A 21,504-nucleotide genomic window follows, 5' to 3' on the forward strand; every position below is an offset into this window, starting at 1 on the left:
GTTCTCCTTAAAATGTATTTGAACTAACATTTCAGATTGTCCATTTATACACTAAATCGACTTGAAACCTCTGGGTTCCTTTTGTTTTAGACGTCTCGCTATGATGCAAATTTGCGAAATTTTCTCTCAAACCTACGTCAAAAAAAATTGTTTTTTCGGAATATACATTATTCTACTGCACCACTGTTCATACTGTGTCTAACACAAATGAAACATTGTGATTTAAGTCGTACTTTGATTAACTCCGGGCGTCATAACAAGCAAAATACTTTTTTGCTGTGTTTGGCCGATCCAAAAGAATAAATATTCAGGCCCTTATGTCGTATCCTTAGCCTATCAGTGAAATTTCGAACCACACGTGTAACAATAGGAAGTAAGAGAATAACAGAGCGTTTTCCTTGTCCTTTTAATTTTAGTTTGTCCCCGTGTCTATTTCGATCCACATAAATTACGCAATGAACAAAACGGCGAAAGCACTCAATAGTTACGCGAGCAGCAAAACAAAATCGTCACCAAAATATCCAGCACTGTAGTTCTAACGGCCAAAATGTAAAGGGGTGATTAAGAACCCAAACACCTTATTGAGGAAATTAGAAAGATTTTTGCTGACGTTTTTTTCAAACATTAGACGAGTAGAGGATGAAAATTAGAGAAAAATACAGTTTTAGGAAAATTAGGTAGAAGACTGTCTGGTTATTAAAACTGATTAGACGGAGGAACAGTGTTACAAATTACAACGCAAAACTCGTCCAATTATTTTGGCAAACATCTTATTGCAACTTCATGCAACAACAACAAGAAAATAATGCAGTGGAAAGAACGACTTTTGTACCAAAGTTTTAAGGGGTTAAACTTTTAGCATCTTTGTGGCAATGAAATGTTTCATTTGTTAAATTGTTTAATTTTGTTACACAAGAAAGCACAGCAACCAAAAGGATAAGAAACGCATTTCAGAAAAAACAAAACTTCTGCGATGAAGTAGTTTAATTTGAAAATAGGTAAGGATGTAAGAGCAGCAGTTCAAGGATGAATTTCGAATTCGTAACAAGAGTGTTTTTGCCAAATTATACAGAATCTTATAAGCCTCTGTATAACATTTTTTCATCGAATATTTTACGCTTTTCTTTTCCGAAGCTTTTTTCATTGCACGCACAACAAACAAAAAGCTCAAAACATTAACAATATCGCAAAAAAGAAATCAAAATTGCCAATATGGCCCATTCTAGAGCGCCCACTAGTGACAATTCACCGCCACCAAGCAAAAGAAGTTTTCCGGCGTCATTTTTTTTTGTTATTTTAGGATTTTTTCCCACAAACAAATCACATGATTCTAAGCGACCAAAATTGCCACATTTAAAAAGAGCTAATTTCGGCAATATTTGCCCCCAATTGGCAGAAAAAAAATTGAAACTCATTCAGCGCAAAACAAAAAGGCACTTTTTAGCAGTGGGAACAACAGAATAAGGAAATAAAAAACACACTATCCAGCAAAAATCCCAATTTGCCACGCCAAAACTGGTGGCGTTTCTGGGCTAAAAAGTAAAACGTGGTGAAAATGTCGACAAAACAACAAGTTGAGTTACAGAGACGACAGAGCGGGAGTATACAGGCTGAGAGTAGTAAATGTTTTGTGCACAGCTAGTGTTACCTCAAGGAGCACCTACATCGGGCGTTCAATATTCAAACATAACGTATCTAAACTCCCAAAATTGCTCACTGGTAACACCTTGAAAGCTCTTCAGCCTTGGATGAAATTGGACGTCTTGGCAGGCAAACTTGCCACGCTCCAATATCCAGGCGTGAATTTTAGAAACTGATGTCCAAATATGGGCAGAGAATTGTCGTGTTCAAAAACCTTTGGCAGCGTTTTAAACAGTGAGGTCACAAAACCGTGCAAATCGACTTTCGCCCTTTGTAGAAATTGCAAATAAATCCGAACGACAAAGAATGGTGACTTTGGCAAACAGAATCAAATTAGATAGTTTTGATTGACTCCCAACAAATGTCGATTTTGATGGTAAACGCGATAAAATACGAAGTTTAAGTTGAAAAACGTTCTCATTTGTCTTTCGAACGAGTTCTTAGGCTTAACTGACTTGAAGGTCCTGAATTTGAACTTGTGGCTCTCGAATCGCTCGTGGTTTCAGTTGGACACTCTTGAACGGGCGGCTACAAAAAATAACATAAAACGAAAGCAGTTAGAGTTGCACAAGTTAGAAATGAAAAAATCGTTGCCGAAATCTTGGTCTTGAGCATGTTGTTTATTTAAGAAACGCTCGGCATATATCGTGATAAAAAATTAAAATGATTAACAATTTTTGCCGGAAATGTTGAGTCCACGAAGCACGACACAACACATACAATTACTTTTTTATCAAACATATCCTATTTTCCAAAAATCCTAATTCTGTTGCGCAACTAGCAAACGCCTATTTAGCTCACCAGAACGCGGAAGTCTTCGAGTTTTTCGAACTTTGTCAGCCATTCAAGGATCCTGGAGTCGACGTCCGCTTTCGGACAGCCAGAGTATTTGAGGAAAGCCCAAAACTTCTCAAGTCCGTATAATTGTCCTGTGTAAGTAATGCACATAGAAGTGATTAACGTGTTAGAGAGCAGGTGGTCTTCAGAAAACAACAGTGGACGCAACTAATAACGATCAACTTTTTGAGAACTTTTTAAATACATATGTTTTTTAATTATACGATGTTATGCTGCATAAGTGATACGCGAGGCTTTCAGGTCTATTAAGTTTAATATTTTTTAGTATATTACTAACGCAAGGGTCATATAATTACGCCAGGTGTAAGTTTATTCTCGCAATAAATCGATATATTTTTTTAAAATGCGGCCTTGAAGCGCGTTGTTTTTAATTTATTTTGGCCTCAATAAAAGTAAATTTAGGCATTTTTTAAACCGGTCGCACGCGACCACATGACAGAAAATGACCTTACCTTCTTTGTAATCACGAATGACATCAGCCTGAAACTCTTGGAAAACATCTAAGCGGAATTTCTTCTCCAATCCGTAGCTGTAGAATCTGAATAGGCATTCCAGTCCATATCTATACAACATTTAAAAAAAGAGGGGTTAAAACATAATGTAGTGGACTGGACGCCGGAGACAAAATTATACAAAAATAGTCTCAATTGTGGTCCGCTGTACTAACCAAACTTCGTTCTAGTTTTCTAATTCAATGAATTTGAAAAAAATGCGGCTAATTCTAATTCTAATCTAATTTGAGAATTGCTGTTCCAATCTAATTCGGATTTTACCAAGAAGAGCTACTTTGTTCAACGGCATTTTTAGTCTCTCGGTTAAAAGAAAGAATTTTAATTAAAACTCTTTGGTTGGAACGACTTGTAGAAACATTTTCCAGTCTAAAAAGCATAAAAACACATATTTACCAATCACGTTCTCATAAACTAATTTGCGACTTACATAAGATGATTGTAAATAATAAAATGAAATTCTAGTTCAAAATCTAGTTAAAATTTGACTTTTTAGGAATTCGGTAATTCTAATTCTAATCTAATTAAAAAAAAATAAAATAAATACAGTTGTCTAAGGCTGGTACTAACCTGTAGCCATGTCTTCCATCTTCTTGAGCAAGACCCTTGAACTCCTCGAACATCTTCTTGTTGAAGTTGTCTCGGAGGAAGAAGGACCAGAAGCGGAAGAGAGTGTTCATCTCTTGCGATTGGCCGACACCAAGACGGTCCCTCTCTGTGCGAGAAGGAAGAAGGGTTAGCTGAATTTAAACGCTATCTGTTTGTTTGGATTACCGTTAATGTTAGATACACAGTTACAATTCACAGTAATAGAAACGCCGGTTAGTACAAATTACACTGCCAATAGTGCCAAACATATACAAGCTCGCAAATATTAAAAAAACAAAAGGAGTTGCTTGAAACATCTGAATGTTTTAGCATGGGTATTTTGAAACAATTAAGAATAAAACTCGATTCAATCGTGTGCAGGGACGTCATTTTTTTCTTACTTGAAACATTTGCAAAAAGATTCTTGTCACAATTTAAAATTTCTCGAATTACAGAGAGCCATGAATTTGAAAGCTAGATTTAAAAAAAAATAAAATAATGGGAAAAATAAACAGGTCTAAAATTCGTTTCCAAAACTGAGTATTATTCCGCATTGTGTCTACCAAAACCAAGGCTTTCGGATAGGCTGTTATTTCTTTTTAACCATATTTGCCTCATGTATTTGTGAAAACCCGAATTTTCAAGAGATATTATTTTTAAATCTAGTGTTGCGGTTCAACTTTCAAACGTAGCATGACAATACAACGGGCGCCGCTGTCGTAATATACTGGCAAGGCGGGAGGACAATTTACATACTTGATTAAAACTACAGCTATAGATAATTTATGTGGATTTAATAAAAACATATTTCACAAAACTATAATGAGGTTGGCGTGTAAAAATACACTTCCAAATATAGAACTGTGGTACAAACATCTGTTTCCTTTATAAATTGTTTATTCTACTAAGTTTTAAAAAAATATTAGAATAGCTGCATGTTTAAAACTACGATTCGTCATGTAAGCCCATGTATATGTATATTTGAGAACTCACAATAAATTTGTTACAATTCGAAACGCCACTACGCATTAAATCACTGATTAACCTTAATTTCCAATGCGCAATAGGAGCACTCTCCAACGTAGTAAATTTATGCTAATTTCTAAAACTAAAAACGTGAGCACAACCAATGTGCTTACTATTCCAATCGCAAGATTACCTCGTAGGCATTTGCCGTGGTATTTGCTGTACACCTGTTGAGCGAATCCCTTCTCCTTGAGCAAAAGATGCGAGGGGTGCTCAAACTTGGGCAGGGAGTGTGGTGTTCCGACACCGCGCCGGTTGCTTCCGTCACTGCAACAGTACGTTTTTAAAATTGAAGAAACAACGTACACAGAATTATCCTGTTGCTGTCAGGCACTATTTCAATTGTAATGTTCTTCCGGCATTTTTCGCCTATAGATGCAATTATATTGCCCTGAAGAAGAATGCCCGAATAGGTAATCGAAACCTTGGCACTTTAATAAAATTTTGCAGGAAGAACAATTTTACAATTGCACACAGAATTCATTATAATCAACAAAACACCATTGTCTGTATGTTTTTCAAATTACTGGACAGATTCAAGTATATTTTTTCGTTTTTATTACCTGACTGAAGGAGTCCTGGATCTTGAGCGGTGTTCCCGGATGTCCATGATCCAACCGACGTGGTGCTCCTCTGGTGGATGGCTGCTATGGCGAGTCTTTCGCTTGCGTGGAGTCTTAAAGTAGTAGTGGCAAATTATTAAAAGCCAATACCTTAACTAATCACGTACATTTTTAGAAGTTTATGTTTAGTTTTAATTTTACAATAAAAACATATTTGAAGAAAAGGTATTTTAAATCTCGAGTATTCCTATTTCCTACTCAAAATAAAACGTATATGACTTTATGTAAGTGAGTGGTACAAATTTTGTAAAATTAGTTTTTTTTCAGAACTCACCATCGGGTCGGGGCCAGTGTTTTCCTTTACAACAGGGTAAAACCTTGGGGCCGTTGCCGAATCCTTATGGTGCGGGGTTCTTGGCGGTTTCCTTTGTCCCTTTGATGTACCGGGGCTGGCATGGATGTTCGCAGGAAGGGATCTTGCCACAGGCTCATCTTCATTAGAAAATACAAAATTTCATGATAATACTCCTTGCCAAATTCAGTTTTCACTTTCTATAATTAATAATAACTCTAACTTTAAGTATGCTATGCACAGATCTGTTATGTAGCTTGATGATGAATTGCAACGCATACACATTAACTGAAAACGATACAAGCGCGTATTAAAACGTCTTAATCAAGTTGATGTGATTAGGGTACCAGGTGTACCATTCTACTAAAACATTTGCGCGTTTATCATTGGTCAGTGCGACTTCCGACGAGAAACATCACAGTTGCATGAACAGTTAATCAGTTATATTTCTTACCTGTGCTACTCTGAACAACAGGAGGGGGACCAACTGTTGATTTCTGAGGGGGTCCGGGAGGTGTGATCTGACTCTCATTCGAGTACTTCTTCTCTCCGATCAGGCCGAGAAAATCTTCTTGGCTTATGACATTCACAGTCGTGTATTGCGACTTTGCGTCCTATGGGTTACATCAGTGGTGGTTAAAGGCGTTTTATCATATGCTATAAAACTACACCGATCGGCGAGTCTGGGATGGCTTTCGGTGTACTAATGATACGTAAGCCGTAATTGTTGGTCAAAAAAACAGCTTCAGAGCTAGATAAAGCTGTTAACACACATGGGTGTGCAATGTGCATGTTTCATTGAATGCTATAAAAGCGAAGTTTTTCAAACTTTTTAAACGAACTTATTTACAGCAAAGAATATTTTTTTTGCAAGTAACAACAAACTCAAACAGACCAGAGGCTCCATTGCGTCGACCTCGTCGTCCCACGTTTCCCAGAGTCCCTGCTCGTAGTAGTAGAGTCCGTCGTTGATCACCGACGCCAGGTCCTGCGTCATCTTGGTTCGCGACTGAAAGTTTCCAGTTCGATCCCCGCCTGGGTGCTTGCGGAAAGCCGGCGGCGTCTGCATTACAGGGCGACATCGTTAATGTCGCTAATCGAGGTGAAGAAGTAGGTTTCGAGTTCGGGTTATGTTTTTTTTTAAGTCAGTAAAAATGCGTGATGCCAAACTAAATAGTGAATTTATATAAAATACCAGTAACCGTACCACCCTGACAGTTCTTGTGTCTGTAACCAAGCTTCAACGACAAAAAATTGTGTGATTTCAAAAAAGGAATCAGTATTTTAATCAAAGAAACGTTTTGGTAACACTTCATGGCCATAGAATTTTTTTTTACAATTTACTTCCAAAGTTGATATAATCTGAATATTCCTTTTAGAGCCGCAATCCACATTAATTTTTTTATGTATATTATAATAATTTTTTTGTATATTATCCTAATCACTAGAGCACAACAAGGAAACAGTATCCAATGTTTAACCTGAGTGACGATAATGATTTTCCTGATATCAGCATCCGTAACATCATCGTCAGAGTCGGAATCGAACTTGGTGAAACTTCGCTTGTTGATGTTTAGTTCCTCCATTTCCTCGTCAAACATGAAATCCAACTCCTCGCGTTTATCTTCTACCTTGTCCTTGGATCTTCGTTTGACCTTCTCAGCGCCTGAAAAAGTTGACCAATTTATAAAGACATTTCGTTTTAGCAATATACAGTGGACCAAACTTCAATTCCTATTGTTCACAACCTACCTACGACAAGTCTGTTTGTAACTTTTAGATACCTTATTTCGAAAACGCAACTTTTAAAAAATACACAATTGATTTGTCGGAAAATCACAAACTTAATGTACAGAGTAAAACGATATCATGATTCTAAGCTGGAACAACTTTGTTTGTGAAAAAGATTGGACTTCCATAAACACGTTTTTCTTTGCTTTGTACCTCTGTATATCGGTTAAAAGGCAATAATAGCAAACAGGCAACGAGTAAAACGCACCCAGTACCATCGCTATTTGGTGGGAGGAACACTTGTCGAGATGTTATGCTGTCAAAGTAAGAAGGGTGCGACAGAAAAATGACCATTTTATTTCAAAAACAGATTTATTCTCAACTGCACCATATTGAGATAAACAGGCTTCCCGCATCAGGGAGCACGACTTTTCGTGGCTGTTAGCCAACGGTGGCGTTTGATATTACGCCAGGAGACTAACAAATGGATGGTTTTAACGTATCACGATGATTTTTACTGTGTCACGCTGGTTTACCGCAGTTGCCGACGTAAAAAATTAAGTGTTGATCCCTTAAAGCAGTGCTTCCCAACCAGTTGGTGGCTATTTTAGGTGGGTCCAAAACATTTCTAAATGTTTTCTATAGATTGGGAGAATATTGCATTATCATTACGTTACTTAACGTTTATGCAATAATATCACAAAGACGTAACAATTAGATGATTACGTCGCTTTAACTATTTCGGTACGTATGTAAGTAGCAAATATGCACGATTTTTTGTAATGTTCATATCTTATTGTGGGTAGCACAATAAAACTTGCATTAAATGTGGGTCGCGAACTGAAAAATGTTGGGAAGCACTGCCTTAAAGCTTGCTGAGACCAATACATATTTTATATATTGTTTACCGTTGTCGTAACATGGCAAACGCCGTTGCTTAAGATGACAAGTCGGTTGTACACCCTCATGTTATTACACAATGTAGGCAACCTGTTCTACGGTATTAACGCTATTAAGTATATATTATGTCTATATTGCGCAAGTACTTTCTTCATAGGTTGCAAGAAATTACGTACATGTTGTTGTGATTTGCAATTTAAATCCACGATTAAATGGAAATGCGAAATTCCAACCCTCTCCCACGGAATCGGCAAGGCATTGAAAAAAATACATCACCCTTAACAATGTTGGAATTCTGATCACGGGTTACACAAAATTGGCAATTTATTCGTTTTTTTATTGGAAATATCTTGGGCCAGTTGCATAATCTCGGAAATTGGGTTCGTTATAAACATAATGTTAGGAGTTAATTCGGTGTGTATATAGTTCTAGACCCGAATTCACCGCCATGAGCGAGGAGAGTATTTGAAGACAATTTGGTTAAAATGTGAGTAACGGCCTGTTTTATCATTTATCCCTATTTAAAAAAGTATTAACATTTTTTTACACAAGTAATGGCATACAACTAAAAGAAAGAGAAATAACTTTGTATTTTCTGTTGTATACATAATATACTGTAGAAACTTTTTGAAAGTATAAGTACTGAAAAGTAAATACGATTAATTCTTACCTGATTTTGGCTTTCTCTCTTTCTTTTTTTCTCGTTCAGGCTCAACCACAGGCTTTGTATGTTCTTTCCCCTGGATATAAAGTGTAAAGGTATTGTCCACTATCTAGGATTACACCTAATATTATTTTATTATCAAAGCTCAACAAAGATTTATTTGATCTATAAGTTATATCCACACAAGTAAAAGTAAATTGCCACAGAATTGTGTCCTTTAAATCCTAAAGTACCTTTCTAACTCTTCCAGTTTTATGCTTTTCCACTTTAGTCCACCATTGTGGATCCATGTCAGGCAGGCTGGAGCTCAATCCAGTTTTACGCGAGGACATCAGGCTTCCTTTTGCCTCGGCAGTTCTACCCACCTTCTCTGTGCTGCCTTCTAATGAAACACAGGCTGAATAGTACGCAAAAAAGTGTGATTAACAACAATTACAAATCGAAAATTTACATATGTTTTTGTAGCAGAATCGCATTCAATTTTCTAATCTGTTTTATTGTTACGTGGACATATACAGATTTGCCAGATAATTTTTTTACAAGAAAAAATAAATAAAAAAGTATATTACGTTGAGCCACCCAAGAAACGTAATAACACAAAATAAAACTATCAGACAAACCTTGATTGGTTTCTTCTTGCACTGCTTGCTCCACTTTTGCAGTAAATGGCTTTCCTGGTACAAAACCTGGAGAGTCAACCCACTTCCAGAGCTCTGAGTGTGCCACAACCTCCTCTGTAACATTGACTTGGTCGTCCACAGAACGGTGACGCTGATTGGTGACTAAAATATGGGACTCCTTTTATTTAAGTGCTAAAACATGACAAGTTTTGTTTCATAAAAGTCAATGACGGGAAACCATTAACAGCCTAAATAAAATAATCGTAGTCATAGACTCCTACTTAATTTATCAGACACCCGCTGTTTTATCAAATGCCGTATATATTGGATGTAACATTAGCGATATCAAAACCCATATAGAAGCTTTGATACTAGTTTACTTCAAACTAAAACCAATATTTTCCATTATTTTTTCCAAACTTTGCTTTTGTTTATTGATATATTATTTAGGCACAGCATTACTTTTCATTAAATTTAGTTTTGCCAATGTTTTATCGCCGAGTGAAACACAATGGGCAGCTTAATACACATATGCACAAGAGAAACCCAAAATTAAACCTTTATTTTTATTTAGCTGATTTAAAGACCCACCTAGTTTTGCCAATGTTTAATCGCAGAGTGGAACCAGTAACAGAGGCGCATGTTCGGACACAGTAGAGAATGGCAAGCTTACTACACATATGCACACAACCAAACCACAATTAACCCTTTATTTGAATTTCACTAAAAACTGGTTTTAAGACCCACCGACGGCAGCAGGGCGCTGATTGTCATCATCAACAGAACGATGGCGAAGATTCCTCGCTGGTGAATGAAAGAACTCCTCCGAAGTTGTAGAGGCTGGGCTAAGGCTGACAATGACGGGGGCCGCCGAGGGTGAAAGTCGTGGTTCGGGAATAGGAACCCCACCCTCTTCAAGCTGGTTGTCAGGTATCACCCAATGCTTCGGATCGTTTTTGCAGCGAACCTTGTCATCGATCACCTCAAGAACTGAACTGTCGGCAAGCGCCTGGAAACAAGTGATTGTCAGTCACACTTTTGGTGATGTTTGTATATTCTGACCAAAGGCGCCGAACGTGGGTGTGCAGAGCGTTTTTAAATGACCTGAATTTTTGACAGGCCGTTGAAACGCTCAGAAATTTGACCAAGTTATGCACACTATCAGTGTTCAAAATTCATTCCTGTTGCACAGTCTTAGTTCACCTGAAATATTCAAAATTTTTCCTGAATTACCAAGTATAGACACGTAAATGGTATTTTTTTATTTTTAATGTTAACTTTTGTCCATCTTATTGGAAACTTTTTTAGCCTACAGGCGCTGTAAGAAACTGACAAATGATAAATGGTTTATATCAGTCATAAAGTGCAACAACTTGTAATCTAAGAGCTGTCACGTTTTTTGTGTGATTAAACATTTTTGCACTGGTTAGAAAAAAACGCCCTGCAATTTTAAAAGTTCAGCGCCCATAATACTGATCAAAAGGTTTGTTTGGACAGTAATTCCGGTTGGAGTTTATGAATTTACTTTTTCTAAAAACTTTTTGCAATGCTATAGTATTATATTTAAAAAACATGACAACTACTAAGTAACTTATTCTAAACATACAATAAATAAATTATTATGAAACAGTGTTCAACATATAAAGAATTTAATAGGGGAGTGGGAACATATAAATTAAAAAACTATGCGTCTTGTTATATTGAAATTAAGGTAGGTCAATATTGCACAAAACGAATTCAATTATGTCAAGAGATGTAACTGGCAAACCTAAACCTATAAAACTTATTTCTAACATTTGTGCTTTTTTTGGTTACAGTGTCTTAGAAAATACTAATGCGCTGATTTCTAAAAAAATGTGTTATTTGGGAGTTGTGTGCTTAGTTTGTATTAATATTTTAGAATTTATTAAGCCTGACTACAGTTATATTGCGTGGTTTCTTATATTTACTTCGTTTAACGACAATAATTATACCTGGCCTACAATTGTAAATACTAACAGGTTTTAGGCCCCGATAGTCAGGCCTTACAATTATCTGACTCCTTTATGAAAAAAGTTTAGTGAACCCTGGACGATGGCGTCACATCTCTTTTTATATTAAAAGATTTGCCAACTAAACCAATCAACGTTTTTTCCGCAGAGAACAAATGTTTTTAGGATGATTTATATATGGATACACCCCATAGTAAACTGCTTATTTTTTTATCTTAGCAGATGGTAACCTTGTTTGTTTGGTTTACAAAAAAAGTATATAATGTAATTAAGAAAATATAAAAGGCATATTAATTAAATTAACCTTGTTGATAATATCAAAATCTGTTGTCAAGGCTTGAACCCTCTGAAATCCTGCGATGAAGTTTAATGGAAGGAATCCTTCTTTGTCCATCTGAAACACAGACATACTTAAGTACTGCAAATTTAACTCATGGCTTTGGCTTTTAACAAAAAATACTTCTGTTTGGCAACATGTATATATCTTGTTAAGTTGTTGTAGCAGCAACACTATCAGCTTTTTCAAAAGTTTCTATTGAACTGATTACCATAAAAATGTACTTTACTTTCAACCCACATGGCTATAGAGATGCAATCAAACGTAATAACACTTTCTTCTCATGTCTTTTTTTATTCAAACCAATTAACATTTGTTGGTTTTACATACTACCAAGCCAAAACGGCACTGTAAAACGTTCATGTAATGTTTTAGTCTTAATGTGTTTATTTTAGTTTTCTTTATTGCAAAACATTCTGTTGTAAAAAAATGTAATCTATACAAACCTTTCTTCGAAGAAAGAAATCTCGCTCCAAATTTTCTGGACTAAAATAATATTCTCTGCAAAAAAAATTTAGAAACATAAATTTATGAATATTTCTGAACTTCTACATTTTTTAGTACAAGTGTGTTCTCACTCTCATAAGAGCTAAATATCATAAATACATCATATTTTTTATAAACCTAACATTTATAAACTGAAATCGGTAGCAATAATAATTAATATAAAAAAAAATGTGGGAAAAACTGTGGGTGAAGGTTTATTTAAATTTTTTGTTGCATCAGTCATTTTTATAATAAATAGTAGATGCTTTTTGTTTGTTTACATTTGCCACTTTATGTATTCCAAGTTGGGCACAAACGCATTTTCCTCTGGTAGGTAAATCTGCATTCCATCCTCTGCAATGGAACCAGGTGAAATTATCTCGACCGGTACAGCGAATCCAGCAGCATCGTAAACGAGCAAAGTCCCAGATGGCAAATCCCCAGGAGAGAAAGCCTTGTCTGTCAGACATGAGGTAAATTTAAGCAGCCATTTGCTAATCACAATGTGCCCGCATATTATCTTAGTCACATCTATTTACAACAAGTTGAAAGATGAATTTACTTATATATGTGCAACTGTTTATATTGATGTGTGACTGTTTAGATCAATCTTAACAGGTTACACAACACACTAAACATCATACACACACCAGATGACACTTTAACTGACAAAACTGAGTAAATGAATAAATTATAAGGACAACAATATAGGTTTCCATATCACTTGACTATTTTGTTTTTACAGCTTTACATTTACATTCTGATGAAAATACTATATTGTGCTGACATAACCCACCAGGAGACCTTTTATTTAGTGATAATTTTGCAGCAGAATGGTTAGATATTGCAATTTAGATAGCAAACATTTGAGTGACACAACAATAGCAAGGCTTTTCATATAAGCTGTGATCCCCAAACTAGTAAAAATACCACCTAACTAATCTACTACCATTTAGCGTATTATATTTTTTACAACTCTTTCTTATGTTAAGCAAAGAACGCCCATATTGATACCTCTTGAACTGCGTCTAAAGTTCCCTCCTCTACCCCGACTGCGGCCCCTGCCCCGACCCCAACCTCGGCGATTGTATTCAGGGCGACGCTGTCCCTCTTCCCCAGTGCTTGGAGCTCGCCAGTTCACATTGTTACTGTTGTTGTGACTTCGACTGCTCCCTGTAGGATATAACAACAAACTTACACCAAAACAAACAGACCAAGCTGCAGAACAACATTTTAAAAGAAATCAAATAGGCAATGTTTTAACTGCTTCCACAGACAAACAAATAATAAATCCTCACACAGAAAGCAAGTCTTTTTTATAATAAATTAAACCATAGAGTAGAAAGTATTTAACTTTAAAACATATATCAACACACACTTATACTTAGGTCCAGTTGTCCTGCGACAAATACAATTTTAACTTACTCTCATAGTTTCGATGCATTCTGTTCCGTTCATTATTGTGGGGTGATGTTGACCTTGTGCGACCTCCACGGGAACCGCCCCGTTTGGACCGAACATCAACTGGAAGTGGAACCCAGCGGCTACGACCTGAGAACAAAAATTATATAATAGGACCTCAAATAGGGAGTAAGTTGGAAGTAAAAAGACAAAATCAGCTTGGCAATACAAGATTACTAACAGTCAGAGAATGTTAATTCAATATGACTTTTTTGTTTGTGATCGTTCAAAAATATTTGTGTGTCATTAACTAGCTGTCTTAATTCTTAAATAATACTTACAAACTAAGTTTAAATTATTTTTTCAATTTAAAAACCCAATTTACGCCTCAGTTTATCCTTTATTGATGTTTACTGTTAACATTTATCATTTAAAAACAATTCAACTAAGATATTTAATTAGATTAATTGTAATGTTACATTAAAAGTGAACAAAAAAAAAAAAAAAATTATTTAAATAATATTGGTACAAAATTTCTAGTGCATGCCATTTTCTAAAAAAGTAGTTTCTTTTTGCAAAGTACAATATATACAAACTGCTATCTATTTTAAAGCACCTTCCACAAAACCATAAAACAGCTGGCATTTAGTCAGAAAGGAAGCCACAGACGCACACTATAGAAGGAAGTTAAGATTTCATCAACAAAACACAGATGGCACCAAAAGTAGCTGTGAATACTGTTCAATCTTTTGCAAACAAAGTTTGGCAATTTTTTCAAAAAAACAGAGAATTTTTTTTTAGTATTTATTTTATTAATTAATTTTTATAAATAAAGAAATAAAATACAAATACAATTAACTATAAAACTTCTATGTTTATTGTTATGTAATATTACTATTTATATGTAAAATGTAAAAAAATGTTGTGTTGTAATTTTTAATTCATATGTAATTAAATGTTTAACACCAAAAGAATTAGAAATAATTGTAACATTTGAGCAAGTTTCAGTACAAAAGATTCTGTTCATGTCGACCAACAGTGGGAAAATTAAAAACCAACACAGCCTTCCTAACTAAAAATAAGTGGATATCATTAGCTCATGTGGATCAGCAAACGATGTTCGTTTAGCATTGTTATATGGAATACAATTTGACTTAATAGTACTTGAGCAAGGGGTCTACAAGCGTTTTGCAAACAAGCACACAAGTTTTGTTTAAACAGGCACCTGACAAACTGCTACAGCCAGAACCACGGGAATATCTTTGCCGGTTGTTTCGCTTGAAACAACAGGGGAATGGAAAAATACTGGGTCAAAATTGTGGAAGATTTATGAATTACTGCAAGCCCAGCCACTGTGATATCAATGTAACCAAACAGTAAATAGGATACAACACCTTTGACACCATTCATAATAGCAGTACCAGTGGATGTAAAAATGTATAAATATGGAAATATAATGAAAAGTTAAAAAGGTACGTCAAAGTATCTCATGTAATGTCTGACAAAGAATATTTTAATTATTTAAAACGATTTGTGACTAACTTATTAAAGTGCAAGGCAATAGATAAAAAAAAAAATTGGTATAAAAAATATTAGTACCAATTAAGGGTCTAGTTCACACTGGTAAACATAGCAAAAAGAAGGTAATGATTATATCTATGTATTTAATATTTTTTTACAATATAAGTTAACAAATTTGCACTTTTTAAATAGGTCTCTTAAACAACTAATACCATGTAGCCATAGATTTATGATCTATTATTTCTGTTTTCTATGTAATCTTACATAGCATGAGTCCAGCATTTAAAAATATCATTACTTGTGAATATAAATCATGTAGAATGCCTGCGACTTCGTGAAGAAGCCAAATATTTAGCCAAAAAACAAACAAGGTAATTTGCAATTTTTTTAAAAATGTGTATAGTTGTGACAGAGAATTTGGGCCAAAAAACTTGTCTAAGAATTCAGACAATATTTTAAGATCCTGCCAACCTGGTGAATATATAAAGCCCGGCCTTACAACAATAATTCTCAAACTTTATAAAAAATGGGTTCATGCCTACCATGTACAATTGTACATGTATGGTTTTTACAGTGATATAGGTTTTGTCTTAGGGTGAATAAAATGCAAGATAGGTATTCTGTAGGAGTGAATAAGAAAAATATAAAAGTAGAACTATCGCGTTTAAATATTGCTGTTTTGCAACAAACAAACTCTTAGCGTTTAAATATTGCTGTTTTGCAACAAACAAACTCTTACTCTACATGATTATCTACATAATTTTAAATATTTTATAAGCAGTTTACATAAGTTTTAGTGACCTGGCAGAAAGCAAGTAGAAATCTGTAGGCCATGTGCAAAAAGCTTTATTCTGCAGTAGTTCGAACTGTGTTATTACCTTTCTTTCTGCTGTTTGGCGTATTAGGTTCCGAAGATCTTTCACCGTCATTTTCTTTTGATGAATCTGTGTCATTGTTTCTTGTGTCATTGTTGTGGCTGAATTGTGCTTTCTTATTGTCACGAACGCTACTGCCAGTGGAACGACCCGAACCAGGTCGACTTCTCTGATGCCGTTTTTTTTCCTGAAAGTTATATAAAAATCTCTCTTTTGGTTTGTGATTTTAAAAACAAAACTAAAAATAAACCTAAAACCTGAAAAAAATTTGGGCTCATCATAATATTATGACAATTATTAATTATATTCTTCCCTCTTTGAATTATTTGCAGCCTGTTTATAAGTTTAAAGAATTGCAGTATATTGATAGCTGTTTTTACAGAAACAAGTAAAACTTTTCCATAAAGATTTTTTTTATGATTATGGGCTGTTACCCCATTTCACAAATTAGTGTAAGCAAGCAGACAATTGACTAGCTAACCAACCTGTCTGTCATTTTGTCCATTATTTTCACTTAATCCATTTTCAATCTTGCTTTTTGGAGATAGAGACTTAAACAAAACAAAAGTATAAATTCCATTGTATTACAAAGAAAATTTTCTTGGCCGGCAAACTACTCAAAGATTAGTAAAATAATAAATAAAAGAAAATATAGTGAACTTACTGGGCCAACAGCATCATGTAAAGTGGGCCATGATTCTTTTTCAGGTGAAGACTGTGAGTTAGTCTGCTACAAAGAATAAGGTAATAATGCAAAGTTGGCTTTTAATGTAGGAATACCAAAACTGCAATATATATAAAAGCAATGCGAATTTGATAGCATTATGGTTAATGGCAAATTGTAGTGCTTATAAACATGCAATAATAGGCACAACAACTGTTTTTAATAGTGTTGACTCAATAAAGTGAGCAATAATAGACATCACTTCATGTAATGAATCAGCTTTTGCTGTTCTTTAAATAAACCGATTGTATAAAATAGCCACAAGAAATTAAAGTTATAAAACCTAATATTAGCTGTTACTTATTACATAATTTCATATTAAAACAAAAATTTTATAGAACGAGTATAAAACCTGGTGGTTTGTGTTTTCCACATCTGAACTGCTGGCTGGGTCTAAAAAATAAACAATAATTAGGCAAATGATAGATTAATAGGAATTTGCAAATTAGTAGTTAGAATTAGCGCTGATGGTAAGTTATTACAATATAAATCATGCATAGTACTATTATGTTGTACCACTACAAACATATAAAAAATAACTTTGTTGAAATAAAAAAGGGGTTTATGCTGATTGAAACAAAATAGTAATATTCTTCAACAAAGTTTTAGCAAAATATTTTTTTTACAATATGTCTAACATATTCTTTGTAAAGTTAAAGTTTTTTACTGAAAAAGGCAAAGTGCATCGAAAATGTTTTTCATTGTTATGCATTTGCACCTGCAGCAATTATACAATCAGGAAGTACCATGGGTGTGCCAAGGAGTTTTAACACCCCTCCCTCTTTACAATTCTAGCAAACAATAATCACACAAACTAAAATGGTGACTGCTGTGATGTTACACCTCCCCTGTCCTTAATTGCTGCCACTACCTAATCCCCATGCATTATCGTTGTATCTTTTGGCAGTTCACCCAACGCCGCACTTGGTTATCTTAAAAGCCCTGATAACGAAACAAAATTATTCCAGTAAAACGACCTGCAAACAACATAGAAACCAGGGCATCTGGGCATGTAATTAAAAAATTAAATTAAATGTTATCCATGAAGTTCTGTCTGGAATCCACAGACTTTCCAAAAAAATTCTTTGGAAACACTAACACTAACAAAATTCCAATTGCAAAAGCCTTTCTACATGATCATATCGAAGTAAATGGATCCACATGACCTACTTGTGACAACTGACAAAAACTCGGTGGAGTGTATATAATGCTAATCTTGAACTACTAGGGACAAATTTGTTTTGTTTGATCGTGGTTGGAAAAACATTTACTTATATATAACATTTTTCATATATATGTTTTTTTCAATATACATTTCTAAGCATACCTTATAAAAATTAGCAATTTTAAAGCTACGCTATATTTAATTGGCGCAAGGCAAACTGCCACTTCAACCAAATCAGTTTAGCTCATTTCACTGATGATAAAGTGCAACAGCTTATCACGAAGTTTCAAAAACAGAAATATTTGTTAGCATTACTTAGAACTTGTCCACAAAGCAAGTGATTCAAGTTAAATACAAAGAGGACTGATAGTTTGATGGGAATTTTTTGTTCTCATTTATAAAAAAAACAAAAAACAATGCCATTAGAAACGTTTGTGTAATTCTTATACAACTAAGTTTATGGCAATGGCCTTTATTCTGTGTTGTGTCATAACTCATAACATTGATCTATCAAACAAAAATAAGTTACTTTGTTAGCTGTTTCATGCTTTCAGATATTTTACCCCAATAGGTTGTTCGAATGGGGTAAAAAACAATGTTTTTTTTATCACCCCAATGTGTTTTTTTACCCCATAATTTTATTTTGTAATCTTTATGTTTATAAAATGAACAAATATGCCTAGCAAAGATGTACCCATAACAAAGCTGTATATTGGGAATTGCTTGTAGACCATGAACTAAAAAAACAGCTTTTAATAGTTTTGGTTGACATTTGTAATAGAGGTTTATTGGATAATAGCTTGAGAAGCGCACCGTTTCGAACAAAAATCATTCAGCAAGGTCTTAAACTTTTAATATAAATACTATTTTTACTTGTACAGATAAACTGATGATTTCTTATTTAAAATGGCGAAATGCATATTTATATTAAAAGTTTAAAACCTTGCTGACTGATTTTTGTTTGAAGCGGTGCGCTTTTCAAGCTATTATTAAAATTTAGAACTTTTATAATCAGCATTATGTCTTCTGTTGGAGGGCAAGATTCTGTTGTGGAAACACATACCAAAGAGGTTTATTGCATTACATAAAACAGTAAATTTATTTATTCCTAAACATTTAACAAAGTAAATTAAAATGAAGAGCAATTCATTCGAAAGCAATAAAGACTAACCTGATGTGGGATCTTTTATAGAGGGTTTCTTTGAAGTGGGACTTTCAGATTTCTTCGGATTGTCACTCTGGGAGGATGAATCATTTTTGTTCCCAGTTTGACCCCAAGCACAGGTTGAAGGTAAACGGACAGTAGGTGCAGCCTTGTTGTTCACTGTTGGTTTGGTTTTGTTGGACTGAGGCTTTTGCCTTGGCTTCTTGGGGTTAGGATTGTTAGTTTTTGACAAATCAGCCGCAGTTGTTTTCGGCATTTTTTTACCTTCTTTACCCCATGGGTTTACCTTTGGCACTGGAGCATCGACATACTCCTTAGTTTTGTCGGCCTGATCACCACTTCCTTCTTTTTTGTCGCTATCAGATTTCCTAAAGTCTGAGTCCGGGGATTCACCACCAGACTGAGAATCTGCAAGGTTACCATTGACAACAGTTGTCTGAGCAGCAGGGGTGGCATTGTCACTTCCATTGTTCTCAGAGTTTTCCAGTTTGTTCTTTCTTGCAGTATGGTTTTCCTGATTTACAGGAAAGCGCTTTTTCTTGTGGTAATACCGGTTATACCGTCCACGACCACGTACTGCTGGCCCAGGCCCATTTGGCTGACGATGGTGCTCCAATCTCTCATTCTTTCCTTTGACAGTGCTCCACCCTTCCGCACTTTCATCATCCTCTTCTGGAAAATTTTCATTCACATCCTTATCTTTAGTTTTTTCCTCATCTTGACAGTCAGCCCAGGATGGACTTAATGGTGTCTCCTCTTGGTCAATATTAGGATTATTTGTTGACGCAACAGCGCTGGTCATCTCAATTTAGTTTCGGAAAAACTTCAGATGGCCGGGATCCTATTCTACACTTGTCTATATTCAATCAACCTTAAAACAAAAGAAGCAGGATTAGGTTTGTCTGAATTATAAAATTTAAAAATGAATTATATTCAAACCCTATGAGAGTGACGGACTTAGTATAGAAAACACGAACAAACAACTTACAAACATTGTAAGACCAAGTCCTTGAAATTTCCAATGTTTGTATTATTATATGATTACCGGAGATGTTCACAATTTTCAAATATAGGAAAAAGATTATGTTTAACTTGGGGGCTGGCATTTATATTGCCAGTTTGGAAAGTATTAACAAGATCTTGCGTGTACACATGAAAAAAATGTTTAGATTTTTTTTGGGTGCACTTTTAGAGGTTGAAAAAAACTCGCAGGTGCACTTTGTCATTGAGTCAAGTTCAATAATTTTTTAATTTTATTTATTCACCTATATTTATTTCTTCCTTGCAATTTAAACAACTCATTTTGTTATTTTAAAAAAGTGGTAGGATTATAGACCTGCACCCTATATTGTATCAAAACAGACACACACAAACATATAGTTTATAATAGATCCTAGTTCTTTTAAAATTAATTCTTTGTTTAACTGAGCCACTTGTATATTTAATTGATGTAATTTTCACATTAAGTTAAGATAGCTTGATCTGTTTGCATATAGGAGCAATTAAATCACAAATATATATTTTAATTGTGCAAAGGCTATAAACGTACAGGGGGTTTAGCGTTTAGCCTACAAAGTAATATAATCATTTATTTCGTACACCTCAGAGGCAACGAATTAGGAGTCATCCGAAAAACGATTAATTTTAGGAGTGCCAACTATTTTTATAAACTCTATGTGGCGGAATAGTGAATAAAAAACTGCAAAATACTAAACCTGCTTACTATGTTAAATAACTATAAAAACAAGTGTTGACGTTGTTACCTCATACAAAACGACTATCGACGTAAAAACACTGAAACGCGAAATATCTTTGCACTCTATGGTCATTATTAACAGTAACTTTGTAATCCAGTGGTTTCCAACACGACTTAACACGTACTCAAGGAGGACCCACGTGCCACGTAACTTGTGCTAAACAAGAAAACACTTTTTACCCAAAACATGTGCGACTCAATACTGCCCTTCTGCGCATGCGCAAAACTCGACTCGTTACGGCCACTGATTTCTAATAAGTTTTGTTTGCTAATATATAATTACTGGTTTGGTTCAGGGAGTTGAACCCAAACCAAACAAGCTTTTTATAAACAAGTTTAAATTTGACACAGCTTGTAAAATATTTAGTGCAATTTTTGGCAATTTGTTCAATGATGTATTACGAGAACCGATGAACACACAATAGTTCCAAGTTTTATCCAACATTCAAGAAAATTGCTGAAGTAATTGGAAAACATGACCATTCAATTAACTTCGAACTTATATATGTCAATATGTTATGTTTTGTTCGCTAACAAAAAGTACACCTACGAAAAAGGGTTACGAAAGGCTTTTTCAAGGGTTAAATTTGGCGACATGAGCATAGGCTACATAAAACAGATAAACTTACTG

General features: G+C 34.8%; 1 protein-coding gene across 3 annotated transcripts; it reads right to left on the reverse strand.

Annotated features, from left to right (window-relative positions):
- Nucleotides 1-395: 395 nt before the first annotated feature.
- Nucleotides 396-19,978, reverse strand: LOC146136096 (la-related protein 1-like). 3 transcript variants are annotated; one of them, XM_083394930.1, is made up of 24 exons: nucleotides 19,124-19,978; nucleotides 17,140-17,180; nucleotides 16,728-16,790; nucleotides 16,549-16,614; nucleotides 16,067-16,250; nucleotides 13,692-13,817; nucleotides 13,281-13,439; nucleotides 12,548-12,725; nucleotides 12,227-12,281; nucleotides 11,748-11,837; nucleotides 10,200-10,461; nucleotides 9,453-9,614; nucleotides 9,066-9,229; nucleotides 8,839-8,908; nucleotides 7,019-7,203; nucleotides 6,433-6,600; nucleotides 5,992-6,151; nucleotides 5,520-5,677; nucleotides 5,186-5,298; nucleotides 4,756-4,889; nucleotides 3,579-3,723; nucleotides 2,952-3,061; nucleotides 2,443-2,570; nucleotides 396-2,169 (listed from the first exon to the last, which is right to left on the reverse strand). In XM_083394930.1, the coding sequence occupies exons 1-24, from the start codon at nucleotides 19,917-19,919 to the stop codon at nucleotides 2,059-2,061; spliced, it is 3,828 nt and encodes a 1,275-aa protein (XP_083251056.1). In that variant the 5' UTR covers nucleotides 19,920-19,978; the 3' UTR covers nucleotides 396-2,058. The 3 variants fall into 3 exon arrangements, with proteins under 3 accessions (XP_083251056.1, XP_083251057.1, XP_083251055.1); XM_083394931.1 differs by having other exon boundaries at nucleotides 9,066-9,214; nucleotides 16,728-16,793; XM_083394929.1 differs by having other exon boundaries at nucleotides 16,728-16,793.
- Nucleotides 19,979-21,504: the final 1,526 nt, after the last annotated feature.

Source organism: Ascidiella aspersa, chromosome 8, assembly GCF_963924565.1.
Source record: "Ascidiella aspersa chromosome 8, kaAscAspe10.2, whole genome shotgun sequence".
NCBI lineage: Eukaryota > Metazoa > Chordata > Ascidiacea > Phlebobranchia > Ascidiidae > Ascidiella > Ascidiella aspersa.